This window comes from Centruroides sculpturatus, unplaced genomic scaffold (genome assembly GCF_000671375.1).
Source record: "Centruroides sculpturatus isolate CEXI.00-Female unplaced genomic scaffold, Cexi_2.0 scaffold519, whole genome shotgun sequence".
NCBI lineage: Eukaryota > Metazoa > Arthropoda > Arachnida > Scorpiones > Buthidae > Centruroides > Centruroides sculpturatus.
The window spans coordinates 134304-158872 of record NW_019384900.1 but is presented as its reverse complement, the minus strand read 5'-3'; the positions used below and the strand labels follow the sequence as shown (position 1 = coordinate 158872).

Sequence of the window (24569 nt, the reverse complement as noted above, 5' to 3'; positions counted from 1 at the left end):
ATTGTAACCTGTAAATTCCCACTGATGTTTGTCTTCAGTCTTTCCTTAATTTCAAGAATGGAATTAGATAGATGAAAGACGAGACCATAAATGGAAACCTTAGGGACATAAGAGACTCTGACTAACTATATAAGAACTTCCAATGCAAACCAGAAGTCACATTATTTCAATTGAGAACTTTTCCCCTAAAAGGAGTTAATAGATGACCAGCTAGACTATTGTTAAAGGAAAAGTATGATGTATGGGGCAAGCCACTACTAATTTGAGGTGGAGAGCATATATTTTAAATTAAATAAATTAAAAATATGATTAAAAATTGCAGCCCTGCATTGTGACAATGCCACAATAAATAATTGCTCATTTCCTTTATTTAGCTGTTTGATAAGCCATTTAATACATCACTTTTTTGTAATTAAGGATATTTAATCTGCTAGAAATAACAAAAAGCAATCTAATCATTGATGACTTGTGGTCTTAGGCTTTGAAGGACATCCATCCATTAGACAAACTAGAAACCATTCCAGCTTGAGAAAACAATTGTAAAAATAAAAATGTTGGCCAGGAGAATTGATGGAATAAGATTAGAGGACTTAGAAAAGATTAGAGGACTTAGAAAAGAAGGATGGCTAAGATTTAACTGATGGGCAGACAATATTATTAACAATTTTACTAGCACAAATGAGAATTTTTCATGTCTACTATTTTTGGTAGTACTGGTTTTTAGAAGCAAAAATCCAACCTGCCAGTGAAAAAGTTAAAGAATATCAATCTGGAGGAGCTTGTTTGTTCAAATTCTATGGTTAAGGACAAAGTTGTCAAGGAATGCCTCCAAGAGAAGAAACTCAACTTGGAAATTTTCACACAGAATTTTCAAAGAAAATATGTGATACCATAAGCCTTGCAGATTTCTCTTAGGAATATGATGACAATCTGGTTCATGCAATGAAATTTAAGGAAGGACTTGACAATATTTAAACACCACATGCAATTATGTTAAGAGAATTACAACAGCAGGTTCTTCCAAAAGACATCAACAAATAACTCTTAGTATCTGGAATTGGAGAAATGGAGAAATATAGGGCCGTATTCTGGTCATCATCTCTCGTCTCTCACAAGCCAGTTGCTGATTGGCTAATCATTTGTTTACGTCTCGTGTCTTTCCAAATGCAATTCCAGACAACTTTTTCTCTCGATGATTCTCTCATTTGTCAGACAAGTGGATAGTTGTCTTTCGTCTTAATTTCATTATATCCAATATAGATGACTGGATGCTACTCGCACTGTACAATCGAATTAGAAAATGTTCTTTATTTTGGGGAAAGAATATTTTGAGAGAGAAAATGCTTCTGATTTTTTCCAAGTGCCTACTTGGAAATGCCACTGATTCCATTTTTTTTTAATTATCCTATATCAATTACTGAACTATTGAATATGATGTTAATCTTACTTAGATAGTTAAGGAGAAGTTAGATGGCAATATTTTGAAAAATATCTAAATACTCATGCTTTTCCAACTTAGGTTATTAAAATTTTTATTTGCTAAGAGACAAATTGACATATAATATAATCTGTAAAAATGCTATAAAACAAAAAGACATACATTCGTCAAAATTACGTGCTTTATTTGAACACGTGCTTTCATTGCCACATGATCTATGATTACGTACTCTGCATTTTTGAAAATTATACAATTTCATTGGTTAAAATTCTATACAGTGTTGCGCACACAGATAACCGAAAAACATGTATAATCAACCTAGTAGTATTGTGACGTCATCAATAAAGACAAGATCGTTAAAAGTGAACAGAATTGCCACTGTTTCTGAGAGATGAATTTTGTCTCTCGTTTTGACGTCATTCATCACTGAAAGAAGAGATGAGAGATAAGTGACCAGAATATGGCCCATGGTTTACTGACTTAATTTGATTCTTAAGTCAGTAAACCATATTTCTCCAATTTTAACATTCCAAACTCTGAGAAACTATTGAATTCTAATCACTATGTTAAATATCTTGATTTGAATATATTTTTCTCAAGTAATGTACTTGACAGGTTATAATAAAATAATGTAATAAGTCTTTCACTACTATATATATTCAGAATCAACATCAGACTAAAATGTTATTCATTACAATAAAATGATTAAAAGGTGTTTAGAACATTTTACTTATACTTTTTGTTAATTTTAGAAGGTTTTGCAAGTGTTTAGACATTATCTGCAACTACTTGGGGTGAAGCATAAATTTACATGGAATTTTGTTTCATGCAGTGTCTGCTGACACACACTCCTCACTACATATAAGTTACAAACACACTATAAAATAAGTCTTTTCTATAAATATATATCATTTTTAATATTAAAATATTCTTATGTACTTAAGTTAGTAAAAAATTTTCTTACTTCATTAAAAAGAAGCTGAATAATAAACATTTTTCCTTCATAATTAATTTTCTGAATATCCTGCCTGAAAAATATTTTAAAATAGCATTTAAATATCTTTTTTGACAACTGAATAAATTCTAACTACTAATAACAATTTAAGAAATTATGTTTATAAGGTTAATAAATATAGATTTATTAGTGCATATAAAACATGAAATTCAAATTGTTTATTGTTACTGAAATATTAAGAATAATTTTTTTGGTTTAAAAAAAAAAAAATTACAACCAAAACACATTAAAGCTAAGAATTTAATTTATAATTCATATTGTCTAATAAATATATACATTCAATATAACTTCTAATAAGAAAAATTAGGAGGGGAATAAGTAGATGCTTGAAATTTATCAAGAAATGTTTTTAAAACTTAATTAAAAGATTAAATGTTTTGAATATTAATGTAATGTTTGCCATATATCATTACTTCCATAATATGGCACTAAAATAGATCTGTTATTGATTATTAGACAGCTGCCAAGACTTCTGATTTAGTCTATAATTTTAACTATATGTTTTATCTATTTTAATACTTTCTTACAAAAAACAAATGCTTCTGTTATGTTCAGTTAAAATCAGTTTGAGTCATCGTGATAAAGTTCATGCAATTTTTTCTATACATGAGTCCATATTTTCATGTATCAGTTTTATCCAATGATATGCACTGTACTTTTTGGACCATAAAAAGTTTTACATTTTTCTTATGGTAAAAAGAAATGTTTTTCATTTTGTTTTATTAATTATATATTAAAATATCAGCATCAAAATTATATAAGCTAACAACTGAAAAAGTTGAAGCTTTAATAGAGATGTCTAGTATATAAAGACGTAACACGTGAAAAAACTTGGTCTTTTGGCGTTAATCAATATTATAGTGCAAATAAAATTCTTTAATAAGTTTCAAATTCATTAATTTTCTACAAATTTTTAGTCGTAGAAAATTAAAAAATTTGATTTTCAAAATTCTGTACCATAAGTTAATAAAAGAATTAAACAGGAGTTTAATGTAAAAAACTGTAGTTCTATTTACTTCCATTTTTGAGAATTTTTAGAAAAGATTTTCCCATAGAAAAAGCATTAAATTTTGAATGCCACCTACTGAAGATCGTGTGCATAACCAGAGGTTACAGTCAACCTTAAATATTTTCTTCAAAAATTAATGTTAAATTTATCAATTAAAACAGGGCTGTCCAACTGGCGGCCCGCGGGCCGTATACGGCCCGCCAAATAATTTTTACGGCCCCCGAGTACATTTTACTATGAATAAATTTATGTTACTAAATTATTATTATTAATATTAAAATTATTTTACTATGTGAAAATTTAAATCTAATTTGAATTTAAAGTAGGTACTATTTAGTTTGCATAACTTCACTTAACCTGGCTGAATACAGCAGCAACCTTCTTGGCCCCCGAAATGTTTGGTGAAGAAAATATGGCCCGCGGGCTATGATAAGTTGGACAGCGCTGAATTAAAATATAAAATAATTACCATTTAAAATGATGAGTTTTTCTACTTCCTTGAAATGTCAAAATTCCTGCATGATTAATACCAAGGTACAGTTGATTTCCTTTATGATCCTAATAAATTAAAAAACCAAAAAGTTAAATGAATTAAATACACAAGATATTTAAAAGTGACTATGTTGAAATTAGAAACACTTAAAAAACTTTTCATACTGGCATAATGATATAAACATTGTTATATGAATTTATTCAAATATTTTTCATTCAGGCTCATATAATAGATAAATAGATAATAAATGTGCAAGAATGGATTTTTGTAGTAACAGACAAGATAAAAGGCATAAAATATAATGAAATTTGAGAGAATGTATAAACAGGCCCTATCAACAAAGCTATTTGTGAATTAGTAAACAAATTTGTGAGGACTGGATCTGTTCTTATGAAAGAATAGTGTCCAAGATCTGACAAAACTATTGAATCTGTTCAAGAAGCATTTAAATAAGCTCTGAAAAGTTTCTCTATGTATCTGGAGATGAAATTGTTTTTACACCTCAGGCTATGAGAAGAATTTGTATAGCAAAACCAACTTCCCCTTGGCCGATTTCATCTTCAATATATTGAGCTGATTTTCGCCACTCATGTTTAAAGAGTTAAAGAGGATCCACAATTATAGATTCAGAAAGCATCCTACAAATTTGTAATTTCACAAACGGTTTACAGAATTCTACATTTTGGTTAAAAAAATAAAATAACCATTTTCATACTGGCATAATTAATTGCTGGTAGAATCATCCATCACACTATTTTCAACACTCATGAAAGAACAATTCAAATCAAGAAGGAATAATAATATGAATGATAAATGAAAATGCCATCCTCAGGCATTTTCATTTATCATTCAAACTCGAACGAATGGTTCCATTTTGGAATGATAAATGAAAACCTGAGGATGGCCTATCCAAATAGACTGAAAACATTTGAATAAAGACAAAAAACTCGGCAAATAGAATTCAGGTGTGTTCATATTATTATAATTAATATTGCTGAGAGGGAGAGCGATAGTTTCAAGAAGGAATAGAAAAGATAACATTATCACATGTCTTGTACAAGTAATGAGAAGATTAGCCACATAAAACAGCAATGTATGCCAATCTTTTCATATTGAAAGTCCAATTCTACTTAATTAAAATAATTTAGTAAAAAGGTTACTTTCCATATGTATGGAAAAGTCAAATAAATTTCTTGAGTGGGGAAAAAACACCAAAAGTGAATGTGTGGCTTGGTATGAATAAGGTTATGTCCCTCTTAGAGCCAATATGGAGGAAAGAGTAAAAAAAAAGTCAAACTTTAAACTAAGTGAAATATTATGCATATTTATGGTAAACTTTCTAAGTATTTAGTTGATTCATTTCTGTTTAGAATATGTTTCATATAATAATGGTTCATTTTGTGCACATTCTGAAATGTTACAAAAAGGTATTGTTGCAAACATAATTTGGTAATTATAATTAAAGAGGTGCCTGAAAACAGAATTATTAATTATGAATTTTTAGTTAGTTAATTGTATTTGCTAATTGTGTGAAATTCTCATTGTTCAAATGTATTAGAGATATCACACCTGAATAAATGAAAACAAATATATTTTAATATGGATTTGGACTCTCTCCAACTCTCAAAATACTGAGTTTTACCTAATTTTTCCATACCCTTATCATCTGATTGCCTTACTGTGGGCCTGGCGGAACCCACAATATGGCAGCTGGATAATGAGGAATAGGACCAAACTTATCTAGAGCAGACTTCCCGAGAATCCAATCTATGTACTCAGAACAGCATGCTGACACCTTAGCCATTCAGCCATCAAGCTTCTGACTTTGCAATCACATTGAAGAATTCTTCGATAGAATAGAATGCTTGTATAAAAAATATCAGCCAAATAAATAAATAAATAATGAAAAATATTTTTGCAATTTTATGGAAATTGCCAATTTATTTATAAAAGTATTACATTCAAAAGTTTAAATATTAAATGTTAAGTTATTATCAATTACAGGGGGGGCGCTTCTGTCTGCCGAAGCTGCTGGCGTGTTTTTTACTCACTTCAAATACAGGTAAAGAATGTATCCTGTCAATTAATTTTACGTTAAAATTTTACTGTTTGTGCTGTGTGTTAACTTTATAATTGTTGGAAAATCTATCAACATAATTAATATGCAACGCTCGCCAATTAAAAGAGGAAGACCACCACTTCAAAAGTCAAAATCAACTAGTAGAAAGGAATCTGCTTCGACCACTAATTCCAGGTTAATTACTGACTATAATTTACATGTCGAAAGTACTTCTCCTGAACCATCCTCTGTAAACGCAGGTTTGAACCCTGAAACTACACTTCTAAGTTCACAACTATCAGGTGAGCCATTCGATTTTTTATCTTCTTCACCAGGAAAAAATTCATCTGATATATCAAGTATCACATTATGGAATAAAATTTCTGAATTAATTAATGTCTCTAATACGAGAATATTAAATCAAATGACTATTATTAAAGAAGATCTGAACCAGATTCGTAATAGTATCCAAGAAACTAAAGACCAGAATCAAAAAATGAATAGCCAAATAATTAATCTTGAACAACAAATTGTTAATTTGAAAATAGAAAATGAAAGTATGCAATATCGAATGGACAATATGGTTAATGTGCAACATCGCAATAATATAATGTTATATAGATATCCCAGTAAAACTAGTCCTTCCAAGCTAGAAGTGTTTAATCTTATTAAAGAATCATTAGAATTACTTGAAGTTACAATGGATGACTTAATAGCGATTATTCCAACAACTAAATCACAGTATCCAACAATTAAATTAATTATTAAAAATACTCAAATAAGAGATTACATATATTCGAGATTTATAAAAATGAAACAGCAGAATCTATCGAACGTATGGAAAGAAACTCAAATTTCACAGGACCTTATAAAAAGATCTAGATTAAGACGTAAAAAATTAATTCCTTTTTTAAATGAGTTAAGGAAAGCAGGTAAATATCCAAAACTCCGAGGTGATACTATATTGTTGGGCAATTATTCTTTGACGTATAGCTATGTGTTGGAGGGACTGGTATACTTGGATTCTTTTACCCCGTATTTTACTTCTGAGAATACTCCGCAATGACATATGATCAATTTAAACACTCCTATTCAAGACTTACGTTTTGTGGAGACTCAATTATTAAGTCCCTTGCCTGTTGCACATAACAATAATGAAAGTTTATATGATATTACGTTCAATCAAAAAGTCTCCCATTTATAATTAATTGGAATTCCCAAGGTCTTAAGTAATGTCAAACAGAATAAAATGGGTCATGACCTTTTTAAAATTAACAACTCAAGCTCAACTATATATTTTTTAATAGCAGAATTGAAAAGGTCTATATTTCTGCATTTACTTGTGTATTTACTTCGGGAAGTTCTACAATTGATCTGTTTATATGTTTAGAATTTTTTTGGTAGATTTATGTTCAGAAATTTAGTTCTAAATAGTGACTTATCGGACAATTTTCCGGTTAGTTCTTACTTTGGATTGAAAGTTTCGTATCGTATTAATTATAATATACTGAAGTATCTGATAACTGACTATTAATATCAACGATATTAAGAATAAATCAGTGATAGGATGTGCTGTTTACTGGCTGAGAGATTAACCGAAGATATCGAAAAATATACTAAGTTTGTAAATATAATAAAAGAATATGTTAAAACAAGATAGAATAGAAATTCGAAATTACTAAGATCAAAAAACCATGGTATGTTTCGGATTATATGAATTTAAAAATGAAAATAACTAAAGCATTACTCCAGTTTAAAAAAAAATTATTTACATCATTTATCAACTCGTAAATTAAAAACGAAAACAGCTCTTGGAATGGATACAACTACCACTAAATTTATTAAACTTTTTCTGCCAGCGGATAGGCAATTTCTACTTGATCTTTATAACCATTTTCATAAAACATTTATTATATTCTCACTGAGTGTCCAAAGCTTGAGGAAGCGCAATGTAAATCCAAATTAAAAGAGATTTTTGATTTAAGTTAAGAAGAAAATTTCAGAACCAATTTAGAAAAGAATTCCATTATGTAAGATGCATAATATTCATAACTTTTTTGTTCATATTTTAAAGAATTTAAATATGATATGTAGACTGAATGATTAATATGTTATGTTTAGCAAATTTTATGTAACAAGATATTTAAAAATTAATATCTATATACTAATTAATATTTACTCAACATTAAAAAATCAGGTTTTGGAATAAACAAACAATAATTAAATGTTTAAATTAGCCTGAATAAAAACAACACTTTAGCCTAAAAAAAAGGAAAGAAATTTGGCTGAAAACGTTCCTAATAAATTCTTATTTTTGGCTTCTTTAACAAGCAGTTTAAATTTTCTTTTTAAATAACATTTTAGTATTAAAAAAAAAACTAACCTTAATTGGATGAGGATCCACACCATAAGTATCCAACAGACATGCCTTTCGCAAAAAATTCATTTCAGCAACAGCTGGAACTTGACCTCTAATAAATTTTAGAAACAGAAATAAACAAAAATTAATGTTTATCAAGTAATAGTTAAATATATTTTTTAATTCTCAAACTGATGTTTAAAAAAGTTACAGGACAGACAATAAACATTGTTATAAGATCATTTACATGTTGAAAATTAAACAATAGACAATAAAGTTAGGAAGGCTAAGATGTAAAAGATGAGAGAGAAAAAAGAGTTATGGTATAAGATGAGAGAAAATTCCAAATAAAGATATTTTTGATAATATCACTGGACAACAATGATTTTGTTTCGGGCTCAAAATTAGCATATTCTTATGTATTTCCATCTGCTGAATTCAAAAATCACTATAAAAATGACCGATTAGATCTTGCTTTGGAGCAGCAGTTCCCAACCAGTGGTTTGCAAGAGCTAAAATATGGTCCGCAAAAGATTTAAAACTTTTATTCATTTTAAATTATAATTTAAAATAATTGACATAATCTAAATAATACAAAATATATGAGAAAGGTTTTATAGTAAAATTTGTAAAAAAATGTTTAATTACAAAATACAGTTGACCCCTCTATAACACTGTTGATTATTCCATTTTATATGAATTCCATGTACGAGTCACTTAGATTTTACAAATACGTGTGCCAGGCTGTGAACGGCTTACGTATTTGTAAAATCTAAGTGACTCGTACATGGAATTCATATAAAACGGAATAATCAACTGTGTTATGGGGGGTTGACTTTGTAGTGCATCTTCAATTATTTCAAATTTTCATTGGTGTTTTTCCTGTATAACTCCTCAGATCAGTATATAATAAAACTACACTCTATTATAGAATATATATTTATGCAAACACGACAGCCCTCCTTGACTCAATCAATTATGCTGAGCACAAGTGGAAAATATGTGGTGATCTAAAAGTCATTGCTGTACTTTTAGGAATGCAACTGGGGTACACTAAATACTGTTGCTTTTTATGTACATGGAACAGTAGGATAGGAAATCACATTACATTCAAGCGGACTGGCCTGCAAGAAATCTAGACTCTACCGAGAAAAATATCATTGCCGAGCCTCTTATGGACACAAAAGATGTTCTTTTTCCACCCCTTCATATCAAGCTGAATTTAATGAAAACTTTTGTCAAGGGTATGAACTAGAAAGGACAGGCATTTAAGTACTTAAGAGACAAATATCCTAGATTGAGTGATGCAAAGGTTAAGGAAGGTATTTTTGTTGGTCTACAAATTCGAAAACTTGTAAAGGATCCCGCGTTTGACCAAGTTTTGGAGGGAAAAGAAAAGGAAGCTTGGGAAGCCTTAAAGGGAGTTATTCGTGGATTCTTAGGCAACAAAAGAAACAATAACTACACTCAGTTGGTGACAATACTTCTGGAAAAATATCATCAACCCGGATGCAACATGTTCCTCAAAATCCATTTTTTCCATTCCCACCTAGACTTTTTCCCTCCTAGTTGTGGAGCTGTCAGTGATTAACATGGGGAAAGATTCCACCAGGTATTTCTGTATTGGAACAAAGACATCAGGGCCATTGGAATGAAGCAATGCTTGCGGATTACTGCTGGTCTGTGTGTAGGGATGCACCAGAACTCACTCACAAGAGGCAAGCCAAAAGAAAACAATGAAGTCACCACATAATTCTCTTCACACCAAACCACCTGCCAGGTATTCTTCTATTAATTCAGAACTCTTTAGAATGTTACTGTAATTTTAAAAAATTTCAAAAATACTTTCAATGTTGTTAGCATATGTAATTAAAATGTATCGTTTTCTCTTATGCTGTTAAAATCACCTATTGTATACCACAGAAACTAGAGCTAATAAAAATTTTTCTTTGTCACATTCAATTTTCTCAATCCAAAATTAGTAAGATTTCACTCATGAAATAAAGGAAACATTCAAAAACATTTTTTTTGTTGTCCAGTGTATTTTATTACATTAACTGATAATTATAAATGAAAAGATTAAAATTAAAAGTTTCAAATAAGTTATAGTCACATTAGTCAAATGGTTTAATGAAAATTATATACATAATATAATATTGATAACAAAAGATTGTATCTACTTTATTAGCTATAAATGCTAAGAAAATTTACAATAAACAAAACTTTTTATTTAAAATAATCAAAAAGTTTTGTTTATTGTAAATCAAAGACTTTACTAGATTCTATTAGCAAAGAAATTTTTTATCGTCTTTTTTCTTTTATAAATTCGCTCAAAATCATAAAGATTTACCAAATTCAAGTTATGAATATGAAATAAAAACTATATTCAAAATTTTGGATTAAGATTGTGAAATATATGACAGAAGAAACAAAAGCAAAAGTCTTATGGATGCATTACATACAGTCAAACTCTAAGGAGCTGTTCATATATTATGTCTGCATTTTTCTTGAAATTTTTACTCCCCCTCTTGTCCCAGTTTGTCCAAGTTTCCGTAACTCCCCTCTTTGAATGTCCAACAAAACTCGACCCCCCCTTAAAACTTTTATCACTTTATGAATGATAGATTGCATAAGTAGAAACGAAACATACAAAAAAGTTTGAAATAAATATAATAAGATGCTTAAACAGTATAAATTTTAATGAAATAAACAGACGTCCTCTGATTTAGGTTTGATTATCCAGCTTATTAAAGTTGCTTTACCAGACAATGCACCTTTTGCCAGTTTAGTGGAAACCCACCAGATCCAGTGAGAATATCAAAATAAGGGTAATAGCTAATAATAATGATAATTAAAATGTTTTATAAAAAAAATTGACTAAGTTTCCCTTTAGTAAAAACAATAAGACTATTATATACTGTATATGCAGTTAATTAATAAAAAGATAGTAAATAAATTGCAAAATACATACCGTAATTGTGTTTGATGTATTTCAATAATTTTTTCTTCAAGTCTAGGTGTCTGTTTTAAAAGTAATTTAAATTCAGAAACATAGTTTCCGACATGATATTCTGGTTCATAATCACCCAATTCAGCTGGAAATTTAATTTTAAGAATTAAATTAAATTAGCTAAATTAATTTTTAAAAAATCAATTTTAAACTTACATTGTATAATGTATGCAGCAAGAAGTGCTGCATCTGTTTGAGAACAATATAATCGGCCATGAAGCAGATCTCTTCGAAGCTGGAGAAATATTTGATACCTGAAGTAACAAACAATAACAAAAGGTCTATGTAATAACCAAATATAGAATAATGAAAGAAGGTTAAGGTTATTGTTTCAATAGGCAATATGAAAGAATTTATACTCTTTAAATTCCATACATTCTTTATTTCAAAAAATGATAAAATTTCATGTTTTTCATTTGTTTTTTAAATGCATCATAATAAAATATGAAAGATTTTTTTGAATTTATAGGCAACTGTCAACAATAGAAAGGATTTATCATTTATATATACAAAGACTTATAATAAAATAATTCAAAGTTTATCATACTTAAATAACACTAAAGCAAATATCTCAAATAATAATTATCCTTTATTATTAAAAAATAATAATATAATAAAACTACACTCTATTATAGAATATATATTTATGCAAACATGACAGCCCTCCTTGACTCAATCAATTATGCTGAGCACAAGTGGAAAATATGTGGCGATCTAAAAGTCATCGCTGTACTGTAGGAATGCACTGGGGTACACTAAATATTNGATGGCCAGTTGAAGCCAATGAAAACAAAATAAAGGTACTGATTGAAGCAAACTGCCGAATAACAACACATGAAATCACTAAGAGATTAAATTTGTCAAATTGAACTGTTTATGATTACAGTAGAGCGTCATTTATCTGAATCAATTGGGGACTGGGATTGTTTGGATAACTTATTTTTCGGATAACTGATTATGTACGAAAAATATATTAACCTATTCCATGTTGAAATTTTTTGCCGTTGTGTGTTGCTTCGCATTGAATTTTTGTCGATGTTAAGCCTAACGTAAATTTTTTAAAATAATAATCGTGGCTATTGTATCGTTAAAAATTATTTATTTTGTACAAACAAAATAAATATATTGAAAAATATAAAAACAAAAAAATTATATTTTGGAAGTTAATCTAGTATCAAAAACGTTCAATTCAGCACAACACAGTCCGACTGGAACGCTTTTGATGTTTCAATTGATTGGCTTTTGGATAAACAACACTCTACTGTATTACTTTTACTCTGATTTAGATTTTAAATAGGAGTTTTTAAAGTAAAATTTCTTACTTTAATAAAATAAGTTAAAAGAAAGTTGTTAAATATGAGAAAAAAACTCTTTCATGTTCTTTACATATTATTTTATTTTATTATTTTATATCTTATCCTTTTTTCCTGCATAAAAACCACCAACTTAAGGAATTTTACAACTGCTATTACTTAAAAATAATTTTAAATTAATTGTAATTGTAAATGATTAACATTTACTATTTAAATGTGTAATTCTGGAAAATTGAAAGTTTTAAATTTTGCAGTACTTTATGACAAATATTTTTTATTCCATAAGTTCAATAACAATTTAAGACATTTTTAAAATGCAAAAGTTATCACTAAAAGTTAAACATTATCATTATTTTTGTTATATAAATACTACTATTTAAAAATTTTACAGAAATAGGTACCTGATAATACACTATTAATAACACAAGTTTTCGTCTATGTTGCTCAATAGTTACATCAATTCAAATGGATTTTGCTGATAACAAGCACTTAAAGTCTATTTTAATATTACATTACAATGCAGTATAAAAAAATAACTATAGTATAAGCAAAGTAACATGAAAATAGAATTGTCAAACATTGTCTATTTTGTGTCTTAAAATTAAATTGATTTGAATTCAATTAAATTTTAAGACTGAACAATAACAACACACTCTATTCACTAGAAACTTTCTTACACCAAACCTATTAATATTCCAACATACAAATTCAACCTAATTTTAGCTATATTAATATGTTGTTGTATTAAAGTATTATTTTGTTATGTTTCATATTAACTTAATTAAACAAAAACTTAACTTTTAAATTAAAAAATTTTGACAAATAAGTTTTTAAATTTGCAACTTTAATGTGTCATTTAATTTTAAATTTTATAAATTGTTCAAACTTTGTTCTACCTCTTTTTTATATTAATCTGTGAAAATTCTATAACAAAAAATGAAAACATTCATTTGTTTCCAAGTTTTTAATTTGATTTTTGATGATGTTTTGTACATAATCTATTATTTTAATAATACTGAAATGATAATTGTAAAAAGTGTGTGTAATAAATTAAGAGTATATGATATTTGCATAATTATTTTCTTGTTAATCATATTTAACAATCATGATTTTAAATAATGCTTATTTTAACTTTTATTATAAAAATCTTTATAATATTGTCCTCAATATTGCAATGTCTTTTTATACAGACACATCAATAAATTAATCCTCATAAATATAAATACTTAATAATTTATTCATTTGTGTATTTGTTACTTATACAGGGTGTATCAGAACGATGTTTTAAAAATTTGGAGGATTGTAGAGGATGAAATTTTGAATGTTTTGATATAAGGAATCCATAGCCGGAAATGTGATATAAAGTTTCTACAGCAGTAGGAAGTGCTTGACCATCCTTCACTTTGGTAGCTACCCTTCCATCCACTGACGTCATGTTATTGTTCTTGACTTCTTCCTCTAAAGTTATGTAAAGTCCCTTGTGCACGCAACAGTTCAGGAGCTTACAGAGCGCATCTTTACAGCATTTAATACCATCAGAGGAGAGCGTGGCACCTTACAGAGAGTCAAACAAAACATGGTTCGTCGTTGCACATTATGTAACGAAGTTGGTGGTCGTCACATCGAACATTTACTCTAAAGTAGTGCAGCCACTGATTCGATGTACAGTTTGATTGTACTCTATTGTTTTGTCAATAAAACTTGTCATAAATACTGTATTCTGCTGTTTCATTCAGCATACCAATTGCAAAGTGCAAAGTGCTGTAAAAACTTTATATCACATTTCCGGCTATGGGTTCCTTATATCAAAATGTGCAAAATTTCATCCTCTACAATTCCCCAAATTTTTAAAATGTAATTCTGATACACTCTGTATAGTTAAAACAGCAATCAAACAAAAATATATTTTATATGCAATTTCAAACAAATAAATTTGAATCATTTTATATTAATAAAAAAAAAAAAACAAATTTTTAATCTTACTATTCTATTCTCAAAAATATAAAAAATTTCATTCAGGAAAATATAAATTTTTTATTAGATATTATTTTTAAAGTTTCAATTCTAATGTTTATTTGCCAAAAGAAAAAATACCTTGTAATTTCTTCTCTTAAACGATATGGATCTGCAGGATAAAATTTTGCTCTAAAGCAAAATATGATTGGATTCATGCCTAAATAATTAATAAATAAGTATTTATTAATAAAAGTAATATAAATTATTAATTTAATTGCTAAACTTTACTAAAAATTGAAACTTTTTAACACAGAAATAATGCTAGAATTTTAATTTTTATTATCAATTTTAAATTTTTTAAATTAAGTTTAATATGATATTTAAGCAGGTTTGCATCTTTAAGATAAAATATAATTTATACAAATGATTAATTCTGAATTTAAATATCTTTGTTTTTACACATATTACATTAATGGCTAGGGCACATTAGTATTGTTTAGATTTTTTTATTGTTTCTAAAATAATTTATCATCATTCTATATACATTTTGAGTCTGCATTGTGTTCAATAGACCATGTTATTTTTCTGTTATTTTAACCAAATCATAACCATTCAGGAATAAACCAAAGTAATGAGAGGATGAAGTTTGTCCAAGTTTACAAAAATCTGAATTAGTGAAATGTTTTTTCTGATGATGTGGAAAACAAGAATGTGGCTATACAGTACAGTAATTTATTATGATAAACTATGTACAGAAGTTTTACTTAGCTTTACTCAGTAAAGCTTCTGTACAGTAATAGGTTATATTGCTAAATGTATTATTACAGGAAATAAATTTAGAAAATTTTATGACAATATAGTGTATGGCAATGTATAGTCTTTAGTAACTTACTGACTACAGTAATATAATTCACAGTATCACAAAGCCTTCCAGATATCAAAATACACATTAATTATAATTATTCATTAATATATATATAAACAAGTCCATAAATTCAATTTTGATTAAAGTCAGATGATCTGCCAAATTATCAGGCCATAATAAGGTTAAGTTAATAATTAGATACAAAGTAATACCTCCTACTACTACTACACAAATTACTTTGCATATAATTATTAACTTAGCCTTATTATAGCCTGATAATTCAGCAGATTGTCTAGCTTTAATTACTCATCTATATATATAAAAATGAATGTATGTCTGTCTGTGTGTCCTATGTCCTTCATGCATTACCACACCGTTTATCCGATTGCCATGAAACTTTGGGAAGTTGTTTAATATACTCCGGCGAAGGTTTGTGGCATAGTACGATTGCCATGAAACTTCGGGAAGTTTTTTAATACACTCCCGCGAAGTACATTTATCCTACGATAGATGGCGCGCGTTTACACGAGCATTCGCGCATAGTGTGTTTGATCGATTTCAAATTGTGAAGACCATTTCCCCCCTTCAAAAATATATATGTCTCTATATATGCATTTGTGAACTGTTATTTACGATATTTGTAATCATTTTTGTTTAATCACTTTATTTCGACTTTTTTTGCTAATTATGTTTTCGCTCGAACTTCGTTAAAATCTTAACTGTACCCCGAACAACGACCGAAGTTGTAGGAAGAAATTCGCCTATTTTACCGATCTAGGTATCGCCCTTTTTCAAATTTTAATATCGACTCGAAATAATTTAAAAAGACAAATTACAATAAAACGGTTTATTATCTAACTATCAGAAATTTCCCAACATGCCAAGGAAGAGAGGAAGGAGCAATTAAATAATTAAAATTATAAAGGATTTAAAAATATATATATAAATGGGGAATATCGCGCTTTTGACAATCGCTGCAAGTGTGTGGGCTAAATTTGGAGAATCCGTGCTTCTCGCATGGACAACTGTATGTGGCCAGCTCACGCGTCGGAAAACCTTCCGAATTATTCGTGTACGCACCAGACGAAAAAACAAAAAATATCGTGTATCCACGAGCACTCCAATAAATAAATAGAATTGAAACGACACTTTGAAATGTTTTCCCGATGAAAACGAATAATAATAATATATTTCAATAAAAATGATAAAATGAAAATTTAATTTTATTATAACGAGTTTGCTTGAATTTCATCTCTTCTGAGATCGCAGCAATGCGCGACGGGTAAGCTAGTTAATTATAATTTTTCTATTGTCAAGAAATTTTATATTACTGTACAACTTTTAAAAAATTTGTCTGAGTTATGCAAAATCAAAATTGACAAGAGTTTACTATATTTGACCTATGTCTTTGTCCTCCCACTTCATGTGAGTTGTTTTGTTCTTGATGGTGGTTCAATTAAGTCACATTGATGAGTACCATTCTCAAACTTTCTTGAAGAAAAAACAAAGAAAATTGTAAGGGAAATTAGAGAAAAATATTATCTACAAAACCTGCATAAAAGTATAAATATGAACCACCAAATAAGAGCATTGGTCTTTTCTTCTTGTGCATATGTTGAGTGATTCAAGACTTATGATGTTTAGGAAAAGGTGTAGGAGAAGAAGAAATATTTGACAAGACAGAGAAGACTTTCATGTATAATTGGAAAAAAAAATTTCAAGAAGAAACTCTGACAGTTCAAGTGCTAAAAGAATGAACCTGACCTGGTCATTAATATATATGAACTCATGAATATCAGATACTTGGTTACCAGTGCAGACTGTAAATTTGACTAATATTGGTTAGCAATTTTTTTGTTTACTGGTAAAATTGTTCATTCAGAGATACTATGACTCTTGCAACTTGTAACACTATTTGATTAATAAACTTTGCTTCCCTGAAGTCTTTGTCTGACTACCTACTTACACTATTATGCAGTTTAGAGTTATTGTAACATTCTTGTTCTCATTCTTCCCAGATTATTGTCTGTTAATCACAGCATACCAATTTTCATAAAAAATCAGAATAGTAATGACATTTTATTACATTGTTTGAAACTAGTTTATATACAGAATTGTTTCAATCCAGTAGAAAAATTTGTTCTAAACAAAATGTATTAATAATTCTTCTGGTTCTTATTTCCACAGAATGTTTGTTTTTCTACATTTTAAAAATAATAAACAATCTATTTAATTTTTTCATATAAATTAGCAGGAGCATTAAAAACTTTCAAAAATGAAAGTCTAAAATTTTAAATATAAAATCTTTATTGCTTTCAGTATATACCATACTGAATATACATACCAGTACATACCATATCAACATACCAGATAACTATGTACTTGAAAATCAAATTATAATTTAATGTATTCTTATGTATTATTTAGGGAATTATAAATTTATAATTTCAGAAATAAATTTTAGAATCTTAATTTAGATTTTAATTTTTAAAAAGCTTATTCAATTAACATATTTAAAGTGCTGAAATAAAAATAACTGATAAAGTGTGTTTAAATAAAATTATTATATTAAGCAATAAAACAGGAAATGCTTGGAAGAATCTGCACCAATCAGATTTTGCATTCTTAATCTTAAAATAAACAAAAATTATGTAAAATTATTTCATTTAGCTGTTGTCACAAAATCTCTGCAAACTGGAAACTTGCTTAAATAAGAAACAAGTTTCACAATGAGAATTTGCTACATAAAATACTATTATAAGTCAAATGAGAAACAGAAGATTTTTTTTAAGTTACAAATTGCATAACACAACACAAATAAAGAGGAATTTTTCAATATGACATCAACTAAAATATAATAATAATAATAATAATAATAATGAATATTTTTAAAAATATGTACTATTTATGGAGGAAAAAGTCATTTGTATTAAAAATAAATACAGTAGAGCGCCGTTTATCCGAAGGAATTTCAGTCGACAAATTTAAATTTTCGCCAGTGCTGTGGCACTGTAATCTTTGGCTATGTCTTCGGCTACTCAAATATTTTACGTTTTTGATACTAAATTAACTTCTGAAGTATAATTTTTTTATTGTTTTTATATTTTTCAATATATTTATTTTGTTTGTACAAAATAAAAAAAATAATTTTTAACGATACAATAGTCTTCGTTAGGCTTAACATCGACGAAAATTCAACGCAAAGCGACACGCAACGGAGAAAAATTTCAACACGGGATAAATTAATATATTTTTTCATACATAATTGGTTATCCGAAAAATAAGTTATCTGAACAACCCCAGTCCCAATTGATTCGGATAAATGACGCTCTACTGTAACTTGATGTGTTTCCATTTTTTTGCAAGTAAAAATGATCAAACAATTACTATAAAATTTCAACTGTTTTAATATTAGTTAGAGAAAAAGAAGAAGCAATTGGCATTACCTGGAAAAATTCTTAAAACCAGCCAATATTTAGTACTATATTATATAGAAAAATTTAAAATTAATTTCTAAGAGTAATTATTCTTGTAGACAATTTAAGAGTAATTTTTAAACTGAGAGTTCAGCTTTAATCTTGAAAACTGTTAATGAATGAAGTGTTACCAATCAATGGTATGACAGAGAACATACAATTAAAACAATGGAGTTTTTACTGTAGATTTTCCCCCTATATGTGCATTCTATATATGACATTGTTCAATGTCTCTGAAACATAAAACATTTGTATTAGAGGAGAGTATAAATTGAAGGATGTTCATGTTAAAGGAGAAACAATTCTAAATAAAAGTTATAAAATTTTTCAACTTTTATCCAGTAATAAAAAATATAACTCTAAAAAGAAAACCTGCAAAATGGAAAGTTTCGGCCAGTATCATTATGATAGATTTTAGACTGTATTAAAAATGATATTTTTATTATTATAAATAATTTAATTAAGAAGTAATATTTTTGATTGTATTTTCATAAAATAAAAACATAATTAATGATTTGACAACTAATATATAGACTAAAGTAATTTAAATAAATTTGCACATCTAATAATTAATTATGAAGAAAGAACCTAGTTCCATTAGAAAAATATTCAATGTAAAGTATATTTCTGAATGTATATATAGTAAATAATTAATATATCATTTCAATACTTGTGAAGGTTCAATAATCTAGCCTTACAATCTCTCAATAATCTAATTTTAATAAAATGCATCAATAATACCATAATTGAAAAGTTCTATATAATAAGGTACCTAAGTGCATTTAGATAACTTTTTCAGTTAAGTATTTTATTATGCATTTCAAATAAGGTTTATGGATATAGATAGTCCCTTTGCTATAATAAGCACTTTACTTGTGTAAATTTAACATGTACATTTTATTAAATTCATAATATGGAAAAAAAACAGTTTTTTAAGAACTCTTGAAAACATCAAATTAAATTTTGAAATTAATTCAATAATTACAGCACTTGAATAATAAACATATTGATTTATGCACTTCTAAAAATGTTACACAGAAAAGTTTATTAAAGCAAATTTACCCATGATTTTAAAATATTTGTTACACTTTCTTATACTCGACTTAAAGTTTCTTAATATTCGTGATAATTTATGCCTAAGTTCAACTTTACAGAAAATTTGCATTTGAATGATTCTTTTATCATTTATACTAAAATCATATGAAAATACATGTAGATATTTGAATTTACTGTATTAGTAGATTTTAATAATTTTTAATAAAGACATGGTTTAGAAATGGAAAATCAGGTTTATAAACATTAACATATCTTTTATTTATATTTCTTTTTTTCGGATAGATAAAATATGACTATGAATATAAAATTAAATATTACCTTTAATTTGCTTCAAAATAGAGCGTGTAGGATCCAACCAATGCTGTAATGATAATATGTTATTATTAATGAAAATTTTTATAAATATTGATAACAAAATTATATGTTAATGTACCGTATATACAAATATCATATTACTTCATAAATTATAGACCATTAATGATAGCAGTTTCAAGTTCCTCAACTTGAAACTGGTATCATTGTATTGCTCTCATCATAGGCTTTATAGCAGGGGTGTCCAACCTTTTTGTTCTTCTGGGCCACATTGGAAGAAGTCATGACGTTTTGGGCCACAAATATATATAATATATTTGCGACCTAATCCTTAAATATACTAGTATATTTAAGGATTAACATGTATAGATTATAGTAATAAGTATTAAAACTTTATTATAAAAGAGACAAAACAAAAATTTATTTGAAAAACATAAATATTTGTTTTATTTCGGTCTCTAATTAATAAATAAACGACGAAACACCATTTTAAAGTGCATTTTTATTCGACTATACATTTATAAATACTATGTAGCCCAGAAAGTAGCCAATGCGTCAAATTATAATTTTTACGCCAAACTAAAAAAAAGTAGCCAAATCTTGCAATGCTGGAAGGAATACTAAATAATACTGGAGTTGTAACTCAAAGGATTATAGACCCAAATTTGAGAAAAGGAGAGAAAGGCTAAAAGATAAGAAGTAGTGAGGAAAATTGGAAAATTAAGGGTCAATATTTAAATAACAGAAGGTCTATTTAACCTTTCACACTACTTTTTATCTTTTGGCCTTTTTCTCCTTTTCTTAAATTTGGGTCTATAATTCTTTGAGTCACAACTCCAGCTTTATACTGTATAGTATTCCTTCGTCATTCACACATCTCCAAGTATTTGAAAATATTTCCTTTTCACTCAAAAATAAAATATGTATAAAAGTTTACGGCTTTGTAAAACTTCTTTTTTGAGTTTATGCCGTTGAAATAAAAAAAATAAATAAAATAAAACAATTTGTCGGTTTTGTTTACACGTTTATTGGGCCGCATTGGAACTTGCCTTGGGCCGCATGCGGCCCGCGGGCTGGACACCCCTGCTTTATAGTTTGGATGTTCTCCAGGGTGACTGGAAATTGCCCCAAACTTAACATTGTTCTTTACATACATTCTTAAAAAATAGTAATAATTAAATTAATATTCAAATTGCTGATGTAGCCATGTTTAAAACTCAAATAAAAACAATGCATTTATTGCACCAGCATTATAAATCATGTTGCAAAGGATTTCTTTAGGAGAGAGGTATTAATCCATGCCAATGATAGTCTGACAAGCAAATGCCAACACTTCCCTTGTCAGAACATCTTTATGTATTTATGTACAGGAGTGTCGATTATCCAAATCAATTGGAGACTGGGGTTGTCCGGAAAATCTATTTTTCGGATAACCGATTATGTACGAAAAAATTACATTATTAATATAGTATATAAGTATATCCCAATAATAGTATATTAACGTGTCCCATGTTTAAATTTTTCTCTGTTGTGTGTCACTTCGTGCTAAATTTTTGTTGATTTTAAGTCTAACAAAAATTTTTATAATAATAATTGTTGCTATTGTAGCATTAAAAATTATTTCTTTATTTTGTACAAACAAAATAAATATATTGAAAAATATAAAAACAAAAAAATTATACTTTAAAAGTTAATCTAGTATCAAAAACGTTCGATTCAGCATGACACAGTCCAACTGGAACACTTTCGGTTGATCAGCATTCAGATAATTGACGCTCTATAGTATATATATATAGTAGAGCATTGATTATCCGACCCCTGATTAACCATCACCTCGGTTAACCGACCGCAAATTCTAATCGGCAAATTCAAATGTCCGCTAGTGATGTGGCGCTACAATATTTGGCTATGTCTTGGCTACTTTAATATTATTTTTACGTGTTTTAGCTGGCAACATGGATCGACCATGAAAGGGAACCAGTATTTAAACGAGACTTAATTTTCTAATTTTTAACGACACAATAGCGACGATTATTATTTTTTTAAAAAATTTGATAGGCTTAACATGGAGGAAAATTCAACGCGAAGTAGGTTAATAGCAATATACTAATATACTAATTACATGGGATATAATAATATACTACACTAATAATGGATTTTTTCATACTTTTCGGTTATCTGACTTTTCAATTATCCGACCAACCCCAGTCCCCAATTGAGTCAGATAATCGATGCTCTACTGGCCAAACCCAATTTCAGGCCAAAATAGTTTATCCTATGCATGTCAGGATATACTAGTTTAGCCTAGGATAATCTAGTTTGATCTAAATACTTTGGGCTTAACTAGTTTGACCTAGGCCAAACTGATTTATGTACTACAAATAGGTGCCAGTGTAAAAAAAATTTTGTGTAATTCAAAATGCCACCACAGTACACCCGGTGGTTAAAGTGTACCTAGGTAACCCCAATGGCGGTGCTTCGGTTAGGTTGGTTTGGTTAGGTTAACTACATTTTTAGTAGACGTTTTCTTTTTTTTTCTTTTGTTCAAGAACTACCATGAATCAATAACTAGTGACATTAAACAATGGGCGGCTGCCAACAGCTCCCCTCTGGGAGGAGTCTGCCGGGAGCACAAACAGTCTGAAGTGCAGCCATTGGGGTTACCTAGGTACACTTTAACTCACCCTGTAAAAATAAATAAAAGATTAAATATTTTACATGTTACACTAAGAAACACAAACAAGTTCATTTTTAATTTTAGTTTGACTTTAAAAGTTGTTTTTATTATTTCATTTGAATTTTTGAAAATATTTTCGAAAGTTAATTACCTTTAAAATTTCTTGGCTTAATAAAAAAAAATACAAACTGATAAGTACTGATTAGCTGATTTTTATTTTATAGTTTCGTACAAGTGTTGTGTCACTTCTAATCAATACCATTTTTTATAATTAAGTAGACTATGTTTGAATAAATAATGTTCATCTAATTGATTGCCTTTTAATTTTATTTTAACCATTAATATACTTAAATCAGGCTTGGCCAACCCGTGGCCCGTCACATTAAATTGTGTGGCATGCTAAGCGACATTATATATCTATTAAAACTTTCGTTTTCCGTTTCGTGTATACCAAAACAATTAAATAAATGAAAATTTGCATGTATCGTCGTTATAATGTGCAGGTGCAAGTACGAACTCTTGATATAACAATGAAATCTTATTCATTTTGTATTTGTTTTACTTTTTTAAAAGCATGTTTGCCTAAATTGTGGCCCATTGTAATGTTACGCATNTGTTTTACTTATATACAGTATTATATTTTTGATTCAATTATAATATATGTGATGTGTGTGTATAAATGATGTGTATGTGTACATATATATATACATACATATACACACATCATTTCTAATCCAAATTAGTCATATAATAGCCCAATAATTTGGCAGATTGTGTTTAAATAGTCCATCTTTACTTTGTCAATGCATAAGCATTTCAGGGAACTTTCTCTAAACTCTGTTATATCAATTATCCAAACAAAAACATCTGAGATGTAAAAAAATTACACCATGTAAAAATTTATGACAATTTAGATGGCAGTCAAAATTTTTCTTAGCAGTTTATCTTCAGTAAAAATAAGCTTGGTGTTTGGAGGTGAAATATGAACAATAATACAAGTAAAAACCTTGTGGGTACTGCTTCCAAGTGTCAAACTTATCTTTATCAAAGAAAAACTGCTAAGAAAAATTTTAACCATCATCTAAACTGTCATAAATTTTTACTTGGTGTAATTTTTTTACATCTCAGATGTTTTTGTTTGGATATCAATTGTTTTTGTTTAATAATTGTATTATTACAATGATGTACAATTCAGTTAATGCTTGGCAACTTAACACACCACTGACCAAATGCAGTGCCAACCAAACACTTTCAATATTCATTTTGGTTGGCTCCAACCGAATGCATCGTTGACCAACACACTGCCAACTGAATGTGCCACCAACCAATGCTTTTGATACTCCATTATATTTTGGCAACTGCATTAAGAAAATCTTTAAACTTTGCACACTATCTAAGAAAACAATTTTATTTTGAATGAGATATTCAGAATTACTTCAAGTGTTTTGGGGCAGAGAAATCAATCCCCGAAAATTGGAAACTTTCCATATATGTAGTCAATCACTGATTTTTTTACTTGGTGGGCATGGCA

At 28.3% G+C, this 24569-nt stretch overlaps 1 protein-coding gene across 2 annotated transcripts in view; it reads right to left on the bottom strand.

Annotated features, from left to right (window-relative positions):
* Positions 1–24569, bottom strand: part of LOC111631466 (FERM domain-containing protein 5-like) — a 50122-nt gene that overhangs the window by 12645 nt on the left and 12908 nt on the right. For both annotated transcript variants that reach the window (XM_023375711.1, XM_023375712.1), the window contains exons 3-9: positions 20368–20410; positions 14791–14869; positions 11540–11637; positions 11345–11468; positions 8398–8485; positions 3932–4020; positions 2403–2466 (exon numbers count right to left, since the gene is read on the bottom strand). In XM_023375711.1, coding sequence (XP_023231479.1) covers positions 2403–2466; positions 3932–4020; positions 8398–8485; positions 11345–11468; positions 11540–11637; positions 14791–14869; positions 20368–20410 — 585 coding nt within the window. The remainder of the gene's footprint in view (positions 1–2402; positions 2467–3931; positions 4021–8397; positions 8486–11344; positions 11469–11539; positions 11638–14790; positions 14870–20367; positions 20411–24569) is intronic.